This window comes from Helicoverpa armigera, chromosome 8 (assembly GCF_030705265.1).
Source record: "Helicoverpa armigera isolate CAAS_96S chromosome 8, ASM3070526v1, whole genome shotgun sequence".
In the NCBI taxonomy this organism is placed as follows: Eukaryota; Metazoa; Arthropoda; class Insecta; order Lepidoptera; family Noctuidae; genus Helicoverpa; species Helicoverpa armigera.
Window position 1 is genome coordinate 8,144,965 of NC_087127.1, and position 18,772 is coordinate 8,163,736.

Sequence of the window (18,772 nt, forward strand, 5' to 3'; positions counted from 1 at the left end):
ATATAACAATTGCATAATTATTTTGCCAAAAATACAGAAAAGGTGGATAACAGCTTGATTCATGATTGACTAGCTGGTGCCCGCGACTTCGTCTGCGCAGGTTTATTATTTCGAACAATATGTTTACAAATTGTAGCCTATGTGTTATTCTGATGTATAAGCTATATTATTGTAAAGTTTCATTAAAATCCATTCAGTAGTTTTTGCGTGAAAGAGTAACAAACATCCATACATACAAACTTTCGCGTTTATAATATTATGATTGATATATGACACTAATCGAACCTGGAATCTGTGACATCTACTAAATGTTCTTCTTTTATCGACAAATTATCTACCGTAAGCTGAGATAGCTACATCAAGGTGTAAGATCGTCAATTCATTGTCATACGCAATAGGAAAGCAAACGTACGACCTTAAAACCATTCAAACAATTCTGCGCTCGCGCAGTACGTAAGTGACTACGATCACGGATTGTCGTCAGTAGTCGGCATCGATCATGTGGTGAGATACATCGATGTTTATTCAACTAATACTTTCACTATAAAGCTAAATAATTATACTTTTACTTTGTTAACTAATTAAAATAAGTAGTTAAGTGGTTTTTGGGAATTCTGTGTCTAATGGTAGGGAGGTAATGACTTAGAAGGAAATTTATATATGCTAATCTAGCCGATTTCGTAATAGGAATACCAGTTTGTAAGGATTTTTTTTAGTTAGGCTCTACACACTTGCGTTCGTGTACATACCATTTTTTAATAGTTTACCATAAAACATTAATTACTGTGTGTTCAGTTGCAAATACGTAGCTATTTAAGTAGGTACGGCGAACTCGTGATTTTTTACCAGCAAAAGTGAAAACAACACCTTTTACAGGATTTTTTGATGCTGCTAATGCTGTGTAATTAATATATCAAAAAGTTTGTACCGTTCATATCTACAGGTACATCAAATGTTAACTAAACATATTACCTACATCAGAATCACATATAAGTACCCACGTAGGCTATGTTTCATCCATCTGCGGGAAATATTTCCCTCAGGATGCATTTAAAACCGGGTAGATGCATAGATTCCTAATATATGTAGGTATACTTAATAATTTGCTACCTCATTGCAAACTGTTTATGAATTTAAAAAGAAGTTTGTATCGTAATCTCAACGACTCTAAATTACGTGCGTACTTTATTTTATCAAATAAGCCGTGCCATTCGGTCTCTTTATTACAATATCAATTAAGATCTTGACGACATTTTGGTGACAATTTAATTTATAAGTATTGTTATAATTCATAAGAAGGTTCCTATCACTTTATGCTTAGCCGGTATTCGGGTTTCCCCTGTAGGTACCGATATCCGTTTTACTATGGTGCCGCGAAATAATCTTTGTTTATAGAAAAATTATTAAGTAAACCGCCGTGGCTCGTACGGGGCACGGATGTGAAACGTTACATACATTTTGTGTGAAGCAGTTTATATTACACTTACACAGTGCATGATCCGTGGCCCGTCCGGGCCACAAACGACGCTCGTCTTTAGAATTTCGTAAAAACCCGGACACGGCACGGCACGGCCCGGCCTAATATAAATCAACCCTTAAGTAATTTATAAATCTTCTAACGTGCTTTAAATAACGAAAAACGTTGGAGCTTTAACTTACGCATACTTAGGTACCTAAACATCAGTTTTCTCACATTTTTTAACTTACCATGAATTTTCAGGTTCTATTTTCAAACTTCACTCCGAATATATCTAAACTGTGATGCAAGTAACGCAAGGCGCTTTGAATGTCGATTTCGAATAGGCATAGGTACACATCCACGTGATAGGTTGGCTTAATTAGCATTCAGTATAGATCTATTTTCAAGTTATTCTTGTTTATCTAGTTTTGGATGGATAGTCTTTGTATTTAATAGGCTCTACCTACAAGTTTTTTTTACGATATCTTTAGCTCATATTTAAAAATAAAAATACCTGTTAGCATAAAGCCCATTTTAAATCCTTACTAATATTATAAATCGGAAAGTGAGTTTGTTTGTTTGTTTGTTTGTTCCGCTTTCACGCCGTAACTACTGAACCGATTGCTTTGAAATTTTGCAGACGTAAAGTTAGAAGTCCGGATTAAATAATAGGGTACTTTTTATCCCGAAAAAAATAGATATTCCCGAGGGAAAACAAAAATATTGTTTGCTTGATGGATGGATTGTAGATGGCGCTGTGTGTCGTTTAAAAGAAGGTAATATATTGCAAACGAATATAAACATGTAAATTTAGAATAACCGAATATAACCGAATTCCACGCGGGCGAAGCCGCGGGCGGAAAGCTAGTAAAGTATAAGTCTTACGTTAGAATAACGACCATAATAAGCTTGTATAAAAACCGCTTCAAAAACCAGCCTTCAGAAAAAAAGTAGCCCATGTCTTACAGAGAAACGGGAAATAGGTAGAGTAGAGAGGCCATCTTACCTGTTGTTTCGCTGTATTCGCCTTCGTCCAAATTAAATAAAACTACCAAAAGCATTTCGGACTCACATAACAAGCTTTATTCACAATCACTCTAAATATTATAAAATATGACCATTTGAAATAACTGCCCCGTCGCAATTTGCCAAAGTTTACACATAGCTAATTTCAGCAATGTTTGTAAACAAAACGGTTGCTTCTACGCAAATGAAATATTATGGTTAGTGGTTTAGGTGAATACCTACCTAGGTACTCATACAAATAGGAAGGCACGTGTACTTTTGCTGTCTTCTTCTTGGCGAGTCACATCAGAGGACCTGTATTTCGCCTTCTACTTTTGCTAAGCAAATCATAAATAGTTGAAGGGCGATAATATGTCATCACCATCCTCCGAGCCTTTTTCCCAACTATGTTGGGGTCGGCTTCCAGTTTAACCGGATGTAGCCGAGTACCAGCAGTGCTTACACAGGTTACAAGGAGCGACTGCCCTGCCTGACCTCCTCAACCCAGTTGCCCGTGCAACCCAATACCCCTTGGTTAGACTTACTGGCTTCTGACTGACTACCCGTAACGACTGCCAAGGATGTTCAATGACAGCCGGGACCTACAGTTTACAGTTAACAGCGAGTGAAAACCCACTCATCCTTACTAAACATAGGTATTACCTCCTGTATATTACATCCACAGACATAATTAGGTAAATATGTAGGTACATCAACCCAAACAAATAAGAAAGAGGAAAAAACAAAGGAAAGTTAGGAACCAGTCATTTATTGCAATTGAAAAACTATGAGGTTTTCCTTTGAAATCTTCATGCACTATTGGGGGATTCCCTATGTTTGATCAATGACATCCTACAATAGTAAGTATCCTAAGTACGTAAAGGTGCCAAGCATAAACAAGACAGCCAGGTGTGTGCGTAACTTTGGGTTTTCGAGTCGCACGTGTTTTCCCACATTTCCATATCTGAGTTTATCTAAATTAATTTACATCTACGTTTGTTTAGATAAATTAAATACCTATGCGTGCAATATATAAAGGTACAAGTTTATCTTGGACTTAAATTACAAAACTGATTAGTCATTGTGTTAATGATGATCGAAATCTTGTTAAGCGATTTAAATCCCTGTTTGCTCCGTAGTCAGAAAAAAAGGTGGGAATATAACCTTATCTATACTAATATTATAAAGACGAAAACTTTGTTTGTTTGTTTGGTTGTAATGAATAGGCTCAAAAACTACTGGACAGTTTTTAAAAATTCTTTCACCTTTCGAAAGCTACATTATCCACGAGTAACAAACGCTATATTTTATCCCGGTACGGGCAGTAGTTACCACGGGACGCGGGTGAAACCGCGGGAAAACAGCTAGTAAAAATATAAAGCTTATTTATCTATTATCTTCCTTATATCAATGGTATCGTCATTTGTCAGCACTATCATCAACACTAGTCATTATGTAGGTAGGTGCTAAATTAAATTAAATCCTGTGCGTATTTGAATATGGTTTATTATTGATAAGCAAAATAGTGCGAATGTTTAGATAAATTACATAATGATGTGCAACCAGACATGATATGTAGGTAGTAATAATTTTGACCTAAATTTTCAAAAATCGTTATTGTTTCCCACTATTCAACTGAGGCACATGAGTGATCTATTTATTTACTTTTCATATTTATATTGGACTATGCTAGCTAGCTATTACCAAAATTTTCAAATTGTATGTATTTACCCAAGTAATTTAAATAATACCCAAGCATTTATGTAGCCAAAAAGACTTCAGCATGAAATTTTCAGCACCACAATTTTGTTGAGTATTTAACCTATGAAAAAAACTGATTAGCGGTTTATGCGCCTGGGTGCAATGACTAACCATAAACATTACTAGATAAATAGGTACCTACGTGTAACTTAACGTAACAATGTCAACAACATACCTAATGTCTATAAGTTATTTTATTCTTCTTAAAAGCCATTCCAAAATCAAAAATGCAGAACACACAAATACAATGGATGCTTAATAGCCTAATAACAATGACCTATTGTACCTAATGAACTAATTATGCGACAAAACTTCGGTTTACTAGTTCACGAACGTTGACCTTGCACTAAATATTTGGACACGTACATACGTAATTGAATTAAGACCACCAAGGACACATACCAAGGAATTACATACCTACTATTCCAATGGGCTATTCGTTGTTCCTGTAAACATATTTCCTAAATAGCTAATCCTAGCAGTTCCACCCGCGTTCCATGGAACTTCCTGGAAAAGAGTTCGCATTTATAGTAATTAGTAAGGATTATTTTAATTAGGTTCCGTTCCAAGATTGAATGATCAAGATACAAAATTAAATCGATTAATTAGTTTGATTGATACCAAAACAACAAGTACACTGATTTGATACAAAGAAGGAATGTGATAAATGAAAACCCACTCACAAAATTTGTCAAAATTTCAGACTTACTATAAAAAAATATAATACCTATAGCGTTCGGTATCTAAATTAAATGCTCCATACAATACAACGCTCGTTTTATTTTATAACCATAGAAGTCACGATGAAACTGAAAAGGTGACGCATGTCGGATTTACAAAGGTTGTGCTGCATTAACATGATTGTACAAAGATTGTGCTCGGAGCACAATTAAGTTTCAACCTGTCTAACATACAAAAATTGATTAGTCACAACATAAACCCTACTGTCTGCGCACGCTTCAAACAGTCCTATTAATAATTACGCTGTTAATTACAAAGTAGGCTCCGTTCATTAACTTATCAGATAAGTAGGTAATACGGATATAAGTTGTATAATCTCTTAATCCCACGTGCTCGCAAAGTATGAGTGGTTCTACAATTGTGCAGACTCAGACAGAATTGATTAGTCACGACCGTCAATCGGTTATAGAGATAGCGAATGCGGAAAAAAGTGAAAATCCTAATGGTTTCGGCGCTGTTTGTGGTATGGAACCTAGACAGTTACGATATTAGGCTTCATTCAATATTGGACTCAGTAGTGGCTATCTATCAGACCCAGCGTTTTGGGATTGACTCTTCATGAAAAAAGTTTTAGCGACCGCCTTATGAGTCTACGCGCTTCCTTCCTGCTAAAATCGGCACTGTTCTTGTAAACACTGCCATGTTCATAATTAGTTACCTCGTCTTCAGCCGTCGACCTGCTTCACTGCTGCGCACAGGCCTCCTCTCGCACAGAGAAGAATTGAGTTTTAATCACCACGCTTGCTCAACGCGGGTTGGTACCTATATTTACACGTTATTCTGTGGTAGGAACCTACTACAGTTCTAATTAACTTGCTACTTAACATACATATTATATTGTATTTTGCTTACCTGCATATGTATGTTATGCCCATCTAATAAACGCTGGTTATTTTCATTGTATATATGTAAGTTGGCGCTGGTATACTCCTAATTTACATTAATTCAAGAGTTTCTTTTAATTTTTGAATATAAATTGCCAAATTAGTTTAATGTAATGATGACAATCATGATAGGTACTTATTTAGACTTAAAAAAGCGGAATCATTTATAATTAAGTAGGTACCTATAATTTATTAAAAAGATAATCCTTGTATCGGAAAATTAAGAGCTACTTATACCTACAACAACATACGTACCTATTTCAAAAATTCCAAAAAAAAAAACTGTATATGTATAAATTATCAAACGGTAAGGATAAAGTATGATATCGCTCTTCGGTCAAGTGATTAGGTAAGCCTGGTTGATTAAATATAAGTGCTTATAGCACGTGTAGGTATTTACAGCAGGGCAATAAATCAATCTCGATCGATCAACCAGTCGGCAAGTGAAAGTCAAACTCAAGCGGCGCCTGTAATTAGTGAATAGATATCATAAAACGATAAGGTAAAGTCGCACTTGGATGTTTATATTTCCCCTCTGCAGGAATTGACAACTTTTCAAATAAATCTCTCTGTTATTTCAAGATCTTTGGCAGACGTTACGGTTACGGGTAGTCAGAAAATCAATCTTACCAAAGGGTTGCCTAAGTTGCCTTTGCCCAGATAACTGATAAGTTCAGACTGAACTCCCATTGCCTGTCGGAGGTCAGACAGGTAATCGCTAGATACATGTAAACACTGGCGGTGGTACCCAATTGCATCTGATGACACTGGCCGCCTAGTTTTGCCGACCCAAACAGAGTTGGGAAAAGGCTTCGCAGATGATAAATTCATGTTGTCATCTGAATAATTAACATCGTCATCATTGCTTAGGATGGAAAAAAATATTTCCCCGTTTTACTTCTTACGGCCTTCTACGGCGATTACAAAGCTATTCACTTTTATGATTCTGTGTATAGAACAAATCCTCCCTAAGTACCTTTATTTATTTAAATATAACATGCGATTGTGAGTAGGTAGGCTAATCGTACATACACAGAGCAAATATTTTGTAAACACTACGTGTGTAACTAAACATGAACTAAAATACATTCGTTAGTTTTCCTATGTAGGTTTGAGTCTCATGGAACTCAAACAAAACAGTTCTCTCTAGGCCAGATAGCTTAGCTTACATTGTTTCAAAACAGCAAAACTAATTTTAGAAATGAATTATTTCTATGTTAGCAAACATTCATATGATAAACCTCTTTGGTAAGTGGCTATATGTCTACATTAAAAAAATAAAAAAATGACAGGCAACTGACATTCTGTGGAAGTCTTCCCAGTTGTTCGATTAGCCAAAAAAAGTTTTCCAAAATTTTATCAATACTCACATGCAAAATAATATTCGAAATCCAAAATTATTTGTGTAACGATGCGTATTTCCAAATGTTGGTTAATTTCGAACGTTTAATATAACCGGTATCATTTAAGGTAATGCATGATTGTTTACCACCCAGACCTCAGTTCAGTGCTGCCTGTCCTCACCTATTACTTATTACCTGACCTGCAATTATTTATTCGACCTCCCTCGGACTCAATTTTACGGAAGAAACTTGAACACTGACACTTTCGGTGAGGGATTTTCCAGTATCTAGGGACCTTTATTTTGAAATAAAGAAAAGTTTAAGAATATATTAATATTATACCAATAAATAAAGTTACTCAATTGCATATCTAAATCTGTTATGTTTAAATTCCATGACCTTACTGCAATAAGACAGTAACATTCACAGTATGTGTATAGTTATCGGCACGGATATTGAGCCCTGACCTTCACCTGCGCAGAAGTGATCTGTTGGTTTATTGCCTTATGTGTACAGTGCGCAAAGCGATGCCCACTCTTCCGCCGAGAGCTCAATATCCGTGCCGATAAATATAAGGTCTTATAAATGACAAAAAAATATATATTCAGCAATCAGATAAAAAATATTTATATTCAGCTAATCCTATTTCAGCAATTTGGCCCATATTATTTTGATGACAAACACGTACCTATGTATTGTTATGTGTATGCAGGAAGACTTGCAAGTCGCGGCGGTGGTGTTTGGTGGGCAGCGTGTTGGCGGCGCTGGTCGCGGGCGCGCTGGTGGCCGTGCTGGTGCTGCAGCCGTGGGCCGGCCCCAACCACCTGCGCTTCCCGCGCGCTACCGTCGCCGCCAATGGCTACGAATGTGCTTCAGTTGGCCGGTATACAAATTTACAGTAGAATTTTCATAAAAGGTTTCCTGTCTTTGGCCTCAAAACAAATGTTTGTAAATAACAGTGAATTTTAGGTTTAGCTACTTTGATAAGCAAATCTTTCCAATGCTATATTTGATAAAACTAAACACTTATCTTCTGTAAATGTAATCTAATTAATAAGGAAGTTATTCTATGTACCTAAATATACTTAATTACATTGCATCAGTGGTGCAATATTTGGCTGCGATACTGCTAGTCATTACATCATTATTGTGTTATTCTAGTAAAATCCTGGAACGAAATGGTACTGCCGTGGATGCAGCGATAGCCACACTATTCTGTGAGGGGATCGCGTGCGCGCAATGCATGGGACTCGGCGGGGGCTTCCTGGCCACGGTGTACGATGCGTCGAGCAGAACGGTGCGCGTGCTCAATGCCCGCGAGAGGGCTCCAGCCGCCGCACACGAGAACATGTACGCCAACGCATCCTCCACCGTCGGCGGGCTCGCTATCGCCGTGCCAGGCGAGCTCGTCGGCTATGGCGCTCTCCATCAGGAATATGGACGCCTCCCGTGGCGCGAGCTGGTGGAACCCACGGCCGAGTTGTGCCGCCGCGGCCATCGCGTCAACGCCTACATGGCGCGCGTCCTCAGAACATACAGCGACAGAATCAAAGCCGAGCCTTCTATGCGGTGAGAACATCGTTATTTCTCTGTTATACTTAATTCAAACATTTTATTTAATACTTGAGTGCTCAATTGTGAAGAGGCATAGCGCGACATTTAAGAACGGGGCCTCGGGTTCGATTCCTGGGTAGAGCAGGAATCGATTCGTGGGTTTCAAGAAACTTTCACAAAGCAGCCCGGAATCTGGAAGTTGGTGATTAACAATGAGTTCATAGGTAAGATATGGCTTACTTGTATAAACTATGTACCCATTTGTTCTTAAAGGGAGGTGTACGTGAACGGGGTGACTGGGGAGGTTTGGAACGAGGGCGATCTTATCTTCGAACCAACGTTGGCCAAAACTCTGGACATCATCGCCGAGGAGGGCCCACAGGCGATACACAACGGTTCCCTAACTGCGCGGCTCGTACGCGATATTCGGAGCTTCGGTGGCATCATTACAGAAGAAGACCTCAGGAATTACAGGTGAGACCATTGTGCCAGGTGATAGCTTTCCTATGGTAATGATAATTGTCCCAAATCAAACCAAACATAACGTCTGAAATAAAAATGCAGCATAACCACATTTCATCTTCACTAAGGCCGCAAACGCACAGGCAGGTGGCTTGCTTAGCGCCTGCCTGTGCGTTCGCGGCCTAAGAAGGCCCAGCTCGGAAGGTTGAGAAACCGCGTTCTCTTCACGACTTGTCTTCTTTCTCAACAAATAGCTGGAGAAAACTACTTGAAGCTATTAATATACTTTTTTAGGGTGGAATGGCAAGAGCCCATCACCGTGCCGCTAACAGAGGAGTACACGCTCTACTCGGTTCCCCTACCAGGGTCAGGCTCAGTTCTGGCGTTCATGTTGAATATGTTACGCGACTGGGTCGGCGACGGTACCCCCGCTCCTCCCGGCTCCAACCTGTACTGGCATCGCGTCGTCGAAACCTTCAAATACGCGTACGCAAAGCGAACCGGCCTCGGAGACCCTTCACGCTCTAACCTACCTTATGATATTCGTGATGTAAGTATTCTTACGTTATATATTACATGTTTAAAAAAAGTCGTGGTGGCCTTAGGTAAAGGACAACATCTCGAGGAAACCTGGACTATTAGTCTGAAATCACCAACCCGCATTGAGCAAGCGTGGTGATTAACGCTCAATCCTTCTCCGTGTGAGAGAAGGCCTGTGCCCAGCAGTGGGACAATAATAAGGCTGTAGGTAACTAAGTTTTCTTATACAAACCTTCTCAGTTTGCATGCTTGACAAAACTGTTACGTAAAAGTATCTGTTTCCCATCCGGAATCATTCGTTACGCTTATCGACTTACGTTCGTTTCCAATATTCCATCTAATTACATATTGGCTTGCGTACTAGAGATATAATTTTGGCATCAGCCCCATTTAACTAATGTCGAATTCTAATATCTAGTCAGGAAACCAACAGATAGATTGGGAACAGTCGTTGGGAATTTGAACGATTGATGGAGATTATTTTTGTCCTTTTTAAATGCTTAATAGCCATTGTTTGAACACGTAGTTTACGTTAGGTTAGTTACAGTAACGTATTTGGATATTACATATGTCTTTCCAAGGTTTATTTGTTTTACTGAATTGATAAGTATTCTATTAGAGAATATTGGAGATATCAATAGAAATTCTGAAAGATTATTTTTAGCTACGCCAATTCCTCTCTTTGGAATTGATTTTTTTCCTTTTTCCATACAATAACAAAACTTCGTTATGTAGAATCTGTGTAAATCATTATCTAACACGAACATTTCGTGACGTTAGTTAGGTATCATAATATTATGACCATCAGTGTATAATATTGACACATAGCGACTGGCGACCGGCTTCCATGCATAGCTGCGCTCAGGCAGTTTAAAGGCGATTAATTGGACACAGTTCCACTATGAAGTATGCTTGGCTGTCATGTTATGTCACTACCACATTATTAACTAAACCTGTCATGATGGTTTTCTAATTTTGTAACTAAGTACCAAACGTGCCTTTCCATTTTTTTATAATTTCCTCAAATTTTAATTTTAATTCCACTAGTTACGTAACTGATATCTGCCAAAAAACGGATCAGCTCAAATGTAAATCGCCTATCTATCTATATAAATGATCATCCTATTCGTCATTTATTTCCAATGGCTACTCGGTACACGAGACATAAGGAAACCCTGTAATTGCCAGTAATTTGCATAGGAAGTAGTTGTTAGAAAAAAATAGGTACTGTTTTGCATCTTCAGAACATAGTAATAAACGTTTTATGATGTAGAGTCACACGTCAGTAAAGAGGTAGATATTATAGAATTGGAAGACGGTTTTGTTTTCAGTCAAGAAATAAGTATTTAAGTACGTATGAAACCTTAAGTCCAATACTTACGGGAAAATGGTTATAACCGGCTTAGTACACCGTACTACAAGATCAGAAATTATTACCTACTATAAAATCCTTCTACCTAAATAAATGTGAATATTGAAGGGTTTGGCTGTAAGAGTTGAATGAAGTTAGACATTTGGCACACAAGGATTGTAACCTTACTTAACGTACTTGTATCGGGGTGATAGAAGTTAGCATTCGGTTAATTAATAGTAGTAGGTAGTAGTTCGTAGCCGAGTCACGTACGAAGTCGATGGCGGAAGCTGGTTCATAAATAGATTTCAATTCTTCAAAAATACAGACATGTATATTTATTAGACACTGCACTACCTACATTGATGATTTAATTTCAGTTGGAGCGCAATCTCTCAAACCCCGCATGGGCGAGAACATTCCGGGAACTAGTGAACGACTCGAGGACCTATTCTGACTGGCAACACTACGGGGCTCTGTTCGAAGGAGCGGATGACCACGGCACTGCTCACATCGTCGTGGTCGCTCCAGACGGCAGCGTCGTGTCCGCCACCAGCACCATAAATTATATGTACCTAAGCTATGATATTATGTTCCATCATCATCCCAAGCTCTTATCCCAATTTCATTTAGGGTCAGCGCAGCATATTTTCTCTTTACATACTCTTCTATCTGCCGGCATCTCACAAATAACATTCTTTCTTACCATATCGACTTTCACACAATCCATCCGTCATTTTTTTTATCGACCTCTTCCACTATATCCGTCCACGCTCATACTCATCACCCTCCTCACAGCATGACACTAATTCCTCCGCGTCACATGCCCATACCATAAAAGCCGGTACATAGGTTGTCCATTTTCACATAGCTATAAAATTATGTCTAATTAATTTAAAAATTGCCCATACTAATTGACGCTGTTGAATGGGCATCGATAGCGGGCTTACATATTTTTGTCATAAGAAGGCCGGATTCCCCTCAGCCCATGAGCCAGCTCAATTATCACATCAGCTAGCTGTTTCAAGTCAGTTTAGAAAGCCAACTACTACTGCCAATGTGAAAACGTACTCTGAATACAAAGTTTGGTTATTTTGAGAACAAAGATGAGCCAAACCGTTGCCGGCTATACATTTGGTCACAGCAATGACAAGACAATTGATTCTGAATCGGAACAAATGTGTAAACAATATTAACAAAAGGCCTCTCTGTTTTCGATTGATACGGTCTGAAAGTTGTCTGTTTTATTTATAAGCCAAAATCTGTATTTTATTATAATCAACCACTAGATCTTTTCATCACCTCGATTGAATTAAGTCTACCATCGTCCGCCATGATGATCTTTATTTTCTATCTGTGATACAGCCCAATTCACAAAATGATCGACTTTTAACATTTACAGTTGGGGCAGTCAGCGACGCTCACGAAGCTTAGGCATCATGTTAAACAACGAGATGGATGACTTCGCGATTCCCAACACGGAGTCGGCATACGGTCTACCGCCTTCTCCTGCCAATATGTTGACTCCTGGTCTACAGCCTCTGAGCTCTATGGTCCCGAGTATCGTCATGTCGAGGAGTGGAAGCGTGGACTTGGTCCTTGGAGCCGCGGGCGGTACTAAGATCACAACGCAAGTTGCATTGGTGGGTCTTTTTGCCTATTGCTTGTTTTCTTGTATACTTACCTAGTTCATCTTTTGTCTTATTTCGCTGTCTGGTACGATAGGCGAATGTTAAGTATGAGGCTTGAACTTTCCAAGTTCGGCTTTTTGAATGAATCGGTCATCAATAGATAGCAATTTGCTAACAGGCTGCCTGCCTCCCCCCAAACACAAGACAACATACATCTTGAGTTCGAATTGATTTGGTGTTCCAGATGGCTCGGCATACAATATTAGAAGGCAGCGACCTTCCAGACGCTGTGCAGAGACCGCGCCTTCATCATCAGCTCCTACCTATGGAAGTACAGCACGAGGCCGACTTCAACCCGGTAAGATTTGAGTAAAAAGTTTCTAATAATTTACCAGTTATTCGTTTTGGGTGAAATTGTTCCCATAGTATGTTTATCGGTTTTGGCACCTAGTAGCCATATGAGTGCATTCTGCAGAAATTTCCAACAAGACAGTCCGACTGCTCGGGAACCTCAAAGATCATCAGCTCCCGCGCCTTTTTCCACGCTTCCAGTCTAACCGGACTCAGCTGATTACCCACTGGTAAATACTTTTTGCAAGGAGCGGTCGGGAACGTCAAAGATATTTTTCTATATCTGTTTTGGGTGCATTTTGTGCTCATTACGTCTGCAGAAAATTATGCAGAAAAGGCCCATTATTTACATTTTATATAACGATGTCAGAGAATGCAAGCAATTGCCCTATAGAGATATTGTTATGTCAACCTAAACGACCTTGACCATAATAGTTGTGGTAATGGTAATGAGTACTCATAGTTAATAAAATACTGTTATATGCGTCCATAAAATTATACCTACATAAGCATAAGCAGGTAATAGGTACCTTTGTATTAGTAAATTGGGATGTATTACGAGATCTTAGGTATTAAAGCAATTTCAAGCTTGTGCATACAAAAATTACATATAAATTAATTAGGTATGTGAATATTTATTTACGATCTGTTTAATACCACATAAGTGCCTAGGTAAATCCCTAGGTAGTACACGGATTTTTACCTCATTTCCATCAATTTTATTTCAAGCATACCTAGTTCAAATTCTGAATCGTATTAGTTCCGGCTACTTATAATAATCGTATGTATCATAGTGGGTGGTTTTACAACGCAATGTAATGCTGTGTCACTTTTTTTCCATTTAAATAGATTTTCTATTATTGTTCGTGAATAGGCCGTACATTTAGGTACCAACTGCCATCCGCTGTGAACACCTATCCGTCACGGTGGATAGCTTTTACAATGTAAGCATGTTTAGCAGGACTATAAACATAATGCCTATACTTAGATATATCTTTGTATACCTATCGTATCTGAAATACCTAAGTACGTTCTGACTGAAACAATTACGTGACTTACAAGTTATACAAAACAGGGTAAGTAGGTAGTTAGTGGGTAAAGCGCTAACCTCTTAAGTATGATTGTGGGTTCGATTCCAGGTCAGGCATGTACCTACCAATGCAACTTTTTTAAGTTTGTATAATTGTATGTACTTTCTAAATATATCTTGGACACCAGTGACTGATAAAAAGGTGAAGGAAAACATCTTGAGGAAACCTGGTCAGTAGTCTATGTAGCCTGAAATCACCAACCCGCATTGAGCAAGCGTGGTGATTATTGCTCTATCCTTCTCCGTGTGAGAGGAGTCCTGTGCCCAGCAGTGGGACGATAAAAGGGCTGTAACAGATGTAGTCATAGACCGAGTTTTGCTGGTGGGCAAAGCAGCGGTTATTCAGTTATCTGTGCGGTACATTGTTAATAATACCTACCAATATATAATCAAAGTCAATAATTGGTATGACACACGTGGATAACACTGCTATACAAAAAAAATAAAAAAATCTGCGGCAGGGATTTTGTTAATGGTTTTTGTTAATACTCATATTAGACCTTCACGCTGCATGCTTATTTATTTTTGATTCACTCTGGTTATTGAGATAAACGGATTGAAAATTTCAAACTACCCTACAAACATTGTAGTTCATTGATTTGTTTTCACTTACGTTTGTTATTTTTTCAGGGATTTATTTGCAACAACTTAACTTTATAGCTATCAGACCCTGAAGTTATCAGTTATAAATCGGTTGTTTTGTGTTAAGTGCATTTTTCCTTTCAAAACAAAGTAAATAAGAGAAAATCCCAAAGGAAAAGTTTTTCATGATCTTCATTTATTTATTCTAGTTAAAGGTACCCCAAACTATTATTATTTTTGTGTATTTTTGTAAAGGTAAACAATAAAAATAAATTTTAAATACATCTTTTGGCCCATTTATTGAAGCATTTTATGGAAAATGTTAGAAGCGTTTATCTCAAAAACTGGAGTCAATTTGACCATTCTGGTATTTTTCCCGTTATCAGCACACTCGTCTTATACAAAATCTACTTCAAGTATGCCTTCCGCGAAATGACTGTATAGCAGTGTAATTTAATGCTACAAAATTCCTGCGTGTGCTTAGATATAAAGATAAATAGTTTCAATATGATTGTATTATATTTATGGTAAGATAATGTTCACCTATCTGTCCGATCTTAAGATAATGCGTTGGTGTTTATGACTTCAGAGATTAGTTAGATAATGGATATCGGAACTATTAGGTACCACATGACTAAGGGTGATTTGCACTATTTAACTATCTATACATAACGATAACCAACCAATAATCAGCCGTGACATTGCCTCCCATTGGTCAAATTGGCGATTTGACAATTTAAATTGGTTCGGTTACCGTTACAGTAAATATAATGCAAACGAATAATCCCCATCTTAAGTGGATGCTTAATGTTATGTGTGACTGTGTAAATAGGTAGGAAGGTACCTCTATCTACCTAATTGCTAACACGTTTAACGCTAATTTGAGACAACCGTTTAAGAACCGTTATTAGGTCCATAAGCATTACAGATTACAGGTACGAGGAATACTTACCAAGGTACATACGTAGGAAAGTACCATTTTAGGACATTTAAAAGCATTTACAAGCCTTATAATTAATACCTAAATAAATATAGCTAAGTACCTATTTAAATGTAACAAAAAGATATGGCAAAAAACGTTTAACAGAAACTTGTCTTTTGATAAAACAAAACGTGTTTTTTTTGTATCTTTATTTCAAATGTGTTTGATGCATGTTTGATGTCTCAACGTTTTCCTTGATAGCACGCGGCTACACCTCAGTAGACATTAACCTTGCCTAGCCAATGTCAGTCATCATTACTCATCATAGTATCGAAACTTAGCAAAATTTTGGTATGCGGTGCGAATCATGTTACTCAACTTGTATTTTTATAGATAGGATAAAGAAATCAGCCACTATTTAGTAATAAAACAACTCTATTCTAGGATTTCGATAGATTTCTTGTCAAGTATTAAATATGTCATGATAAAATGTGATATCTTTGCATATCTCTTAAGGAAAAATGACAAATGCCCAAGTATTAAAATATGTAATTCTTTCATCAGGCAATCATCGCATCTCTACAAGCAAAGGGGCATGCGACCACGGAACTTGGACCAACGGCTGGATTCGCTGCAATGGTGGCCGCAGCCAGAGATTCCTACGGCTACTTGATACCACAGACTGATCACAGAAGACCCGGTAGCATCGATGGATTCTAAATTTAAAATAGGCTTAGTCATTGACTGATAAAATAGTATCTACTCTTGCAAACAGATCTTGTATACATACTCTTTTATTTATTTAAACGGAGAATTAATTAACTGGAACCTTCATCACATTGGATCACAATAGTTTTCATCCCTCACTGCAAGTAACGCAAATATGTTAGTGTACGTAGGTATCTACTATTTATTGGCTTCAATACCATTAAACAACAATTTTAAAAGGTCTAAGTAGGTAAGCTCTCATGTTAAATACATAAAAAAATCAAATAACTTATTATTTAGGTACCTACCTAACGATCTTCTATCCCAATAGTTTCATTTTCTGTATACAAATTCATTGGATGATTATAATCCAAGTGAAATCGATTGTGATATTAGTATTTTATAAAGGTGGATATTTCTGGTTGTAAGTATTATATCGTTATAGAATTTAATTAAGTTGCTGTGATGTTTAATATATTGTTATTCGTGAAATAAATGGTTTTGATGGTAGGTACAAAGTATTTTTTTTCCCTTTTGCAAAAAAACTGCCCGTCCACGTCCGATAATAATTGATGATCGATTATCCGTAGGAGAAAGTAAAACACACTGGTAGTATCACGAGCATGTCCTACAAAATAAATAATAGTTTAAAAAAACTAAAAAACACGCTTTTTATAGAAAAACGAACTAAAAAATAGAAAATATATTTAAATGAATTTAAATTAAGAAAACAGTGTTTAAAATTTCAATGAATATAAATTAATAATAGTGTGAATACAAAAAAAATATATTTAAAAAAAAGCGTGGGGTGCATGGTGTCAATAGTTATAAATATTTTATTGACAGATATGAGTACAGTGATTTTCATTTCGATAATATCTTAAAAAGCACCCCACGCTTTTTTTAAATATTTTTTTTTTGTATTCACACTACTATTTATATTCATTGAAATTTTTAACACTGTTTTCTTAATTTAAATTCATTTAAATATATTTTCTATTTTTTAGTTCGTTTTTCTATAAAAAGCGTGTTTTTTAGTTTTTTTAAACTATTATTTATTTTCTACTTTTTAGTTTGTTTTAAAACTATTGTTTGTTTTGTAGAATTAAAATTCTCCTTAGTATACAAAAAATTGTCAATATTAGAGAAAACGGCTAAAGATAATTATTGGAAATAAAAATTAAAGCCTAGAAGTCGGTGTCTAATGGATGTTACTAAGTTAATTTTGCCACCGACTTCTAGGCCGATGCACCTAAAATTCGTTTTTTTTTGCTTTTTAGTGTTTTAGAAGTCGCGGAAGTCGGTTTAATTTTTTTGTAAAAAGGTTATTTATTTAAAGCTTTTCAGTGATACGAATAGTTGTCACTATCCATACAAGTGGGAAGGTCTCATCAATACAAAGAATATAAGTCCAAACGAGGTATTTTACATATTCAGTTGTCGAGTTCCCTCGACTTTCTCTGGTCTCCATCATAAGGTCAGCTCCAAACCTTCACTGTTGCATAGGTCTTGTCAATACGAATAATTTAAGCTCAAACACGAGGTAGTTTACATATTCAGTTGTCGAGTTCCCTCGACCCTCTCTGGTCTCCATCATCAGGTCAGCTCCAAACTTTCACAGTTGAATAGTGCTTTTAGGCGTACACCTGAGTATTAAGTTTTTACCCTATGTATGCCTACAACTTTTGAAGGTTGCCCTCGATTTCTCAGGATTTCCATCATCAGATCCTGACCTGATGACTGCGGGGACCAACTGGCAACTATTCCGAGTCGAACAAAAAAAGAATCACGTAAATCGGTCTATAAACCTCGGAGTAATCGATGTGTATGTGTAACCACCTCCTTTTTGGGAAGTCGGTTAAAAATGGAATAATTTTATCAAATTAGTGTATTGTCATCGGTCCTCAATAAATCTACAAAGGTTGAACGAAATCTGGCCGTTTAAAGTGGGTCAAAATCGCGCCCAAAGAAGTCGGTTACAAACAAACATACAAACATACAAACATACAGGTGAAGCTAATAAAAAGCGTGTAAAATTGGTCACAGGTATGGCTAAGCCATATAAGCAATAGGCTGATGATCTGCCAAACAATGTCGACCCCTACCCTACCGAGAATATTTTGCAAATATTACCGGTACATTAGTGCAATATTATATAGTCTAGGTAGCTGGTATTGCCGTTGAAATGTTGCCGGCCACCCACTGTTTTGCAGCTACATATTGCACAACACAAATATGTAGGCCTTCTAGACCCGTCCTAACGCCCTGCGCAAACTGCTCTGGGAGCGCGTCACAACAATTTAATATAAACATTAACTACCTTGACATACGGTTTACAAAAGAATAAATTGCGCATGAGCCGCTCGGGCGCGCGCGAGAGCTTCGAAG

The 18,772-nt window shown here is 37.4% G+C and overlaps 1 protein-coding gene across 2 annotated transcripts; it reads left to right on the plus strand.

Moving 5' to 3' along the window:
* Positions 1 to 367: 367 nt before the first annotated feature.
* On the plus strand, positions 368 to 16,902 carry LOC110374759 (glutathione hydrolase 1 proenzyme). 2 transcript variants are annotated; one of them, XM_049838493.2, is made up of 9 exons: positions 368 to 504; positions 7,906 to 8,076; positions 8,355 to 8,762; positions 9,021 to 9,221; positions 9,504 to 9,759; positions 11,481 to 11,671; positions 12,503 to 12,743; positions 12,976 to 13,089; positions 16,241 to 16,902. In XM_049838493.2, exons 1-9 carry the CDS (start codon positions 500 to 502, stop codon positions 16,394 to 16,396), a joined length of 1,743 nt encoding a protein of 580 aa, XP_049694450.1. In that variant the 5' UTR covers positions 368 to 499; the 3' UTR covers positions 16,397 to 16,902. The 2 variants fall into 2 exon arrangements, with proteins under 2 accessions (XP_049694450.1, XP_063891902.1); XM_064035832.1 differs by lacking the exon at positions 368 to 504 and adding an exon at positions 7,443 to 7,461.
* Positions 16,903 to 18,772: the final 1,870 nt, after the last annotated feature.

What these genes read in the sequence shown, in the direction of transcription:
- LOC110374759 (XM_049838493.2), top strand. An exon ending in ACCAGCACCATAAATTATAT is followed by an intron (nt 11,672 to 12,502) that starts GTACCTAAGCTA and finishes TAACATTTACAG; the next exon opens with TTGGGGCAGTCAGCGACGCT. An exon ending in TCACAACGCAAGTTGCATTG is followed by an intron (nt 12,744 to 12,975) that starts GTGGGTCTTTTT and finishes TTGGTGTTCCAG; the next exon opens with ATGGCTCGGCATACAATATT.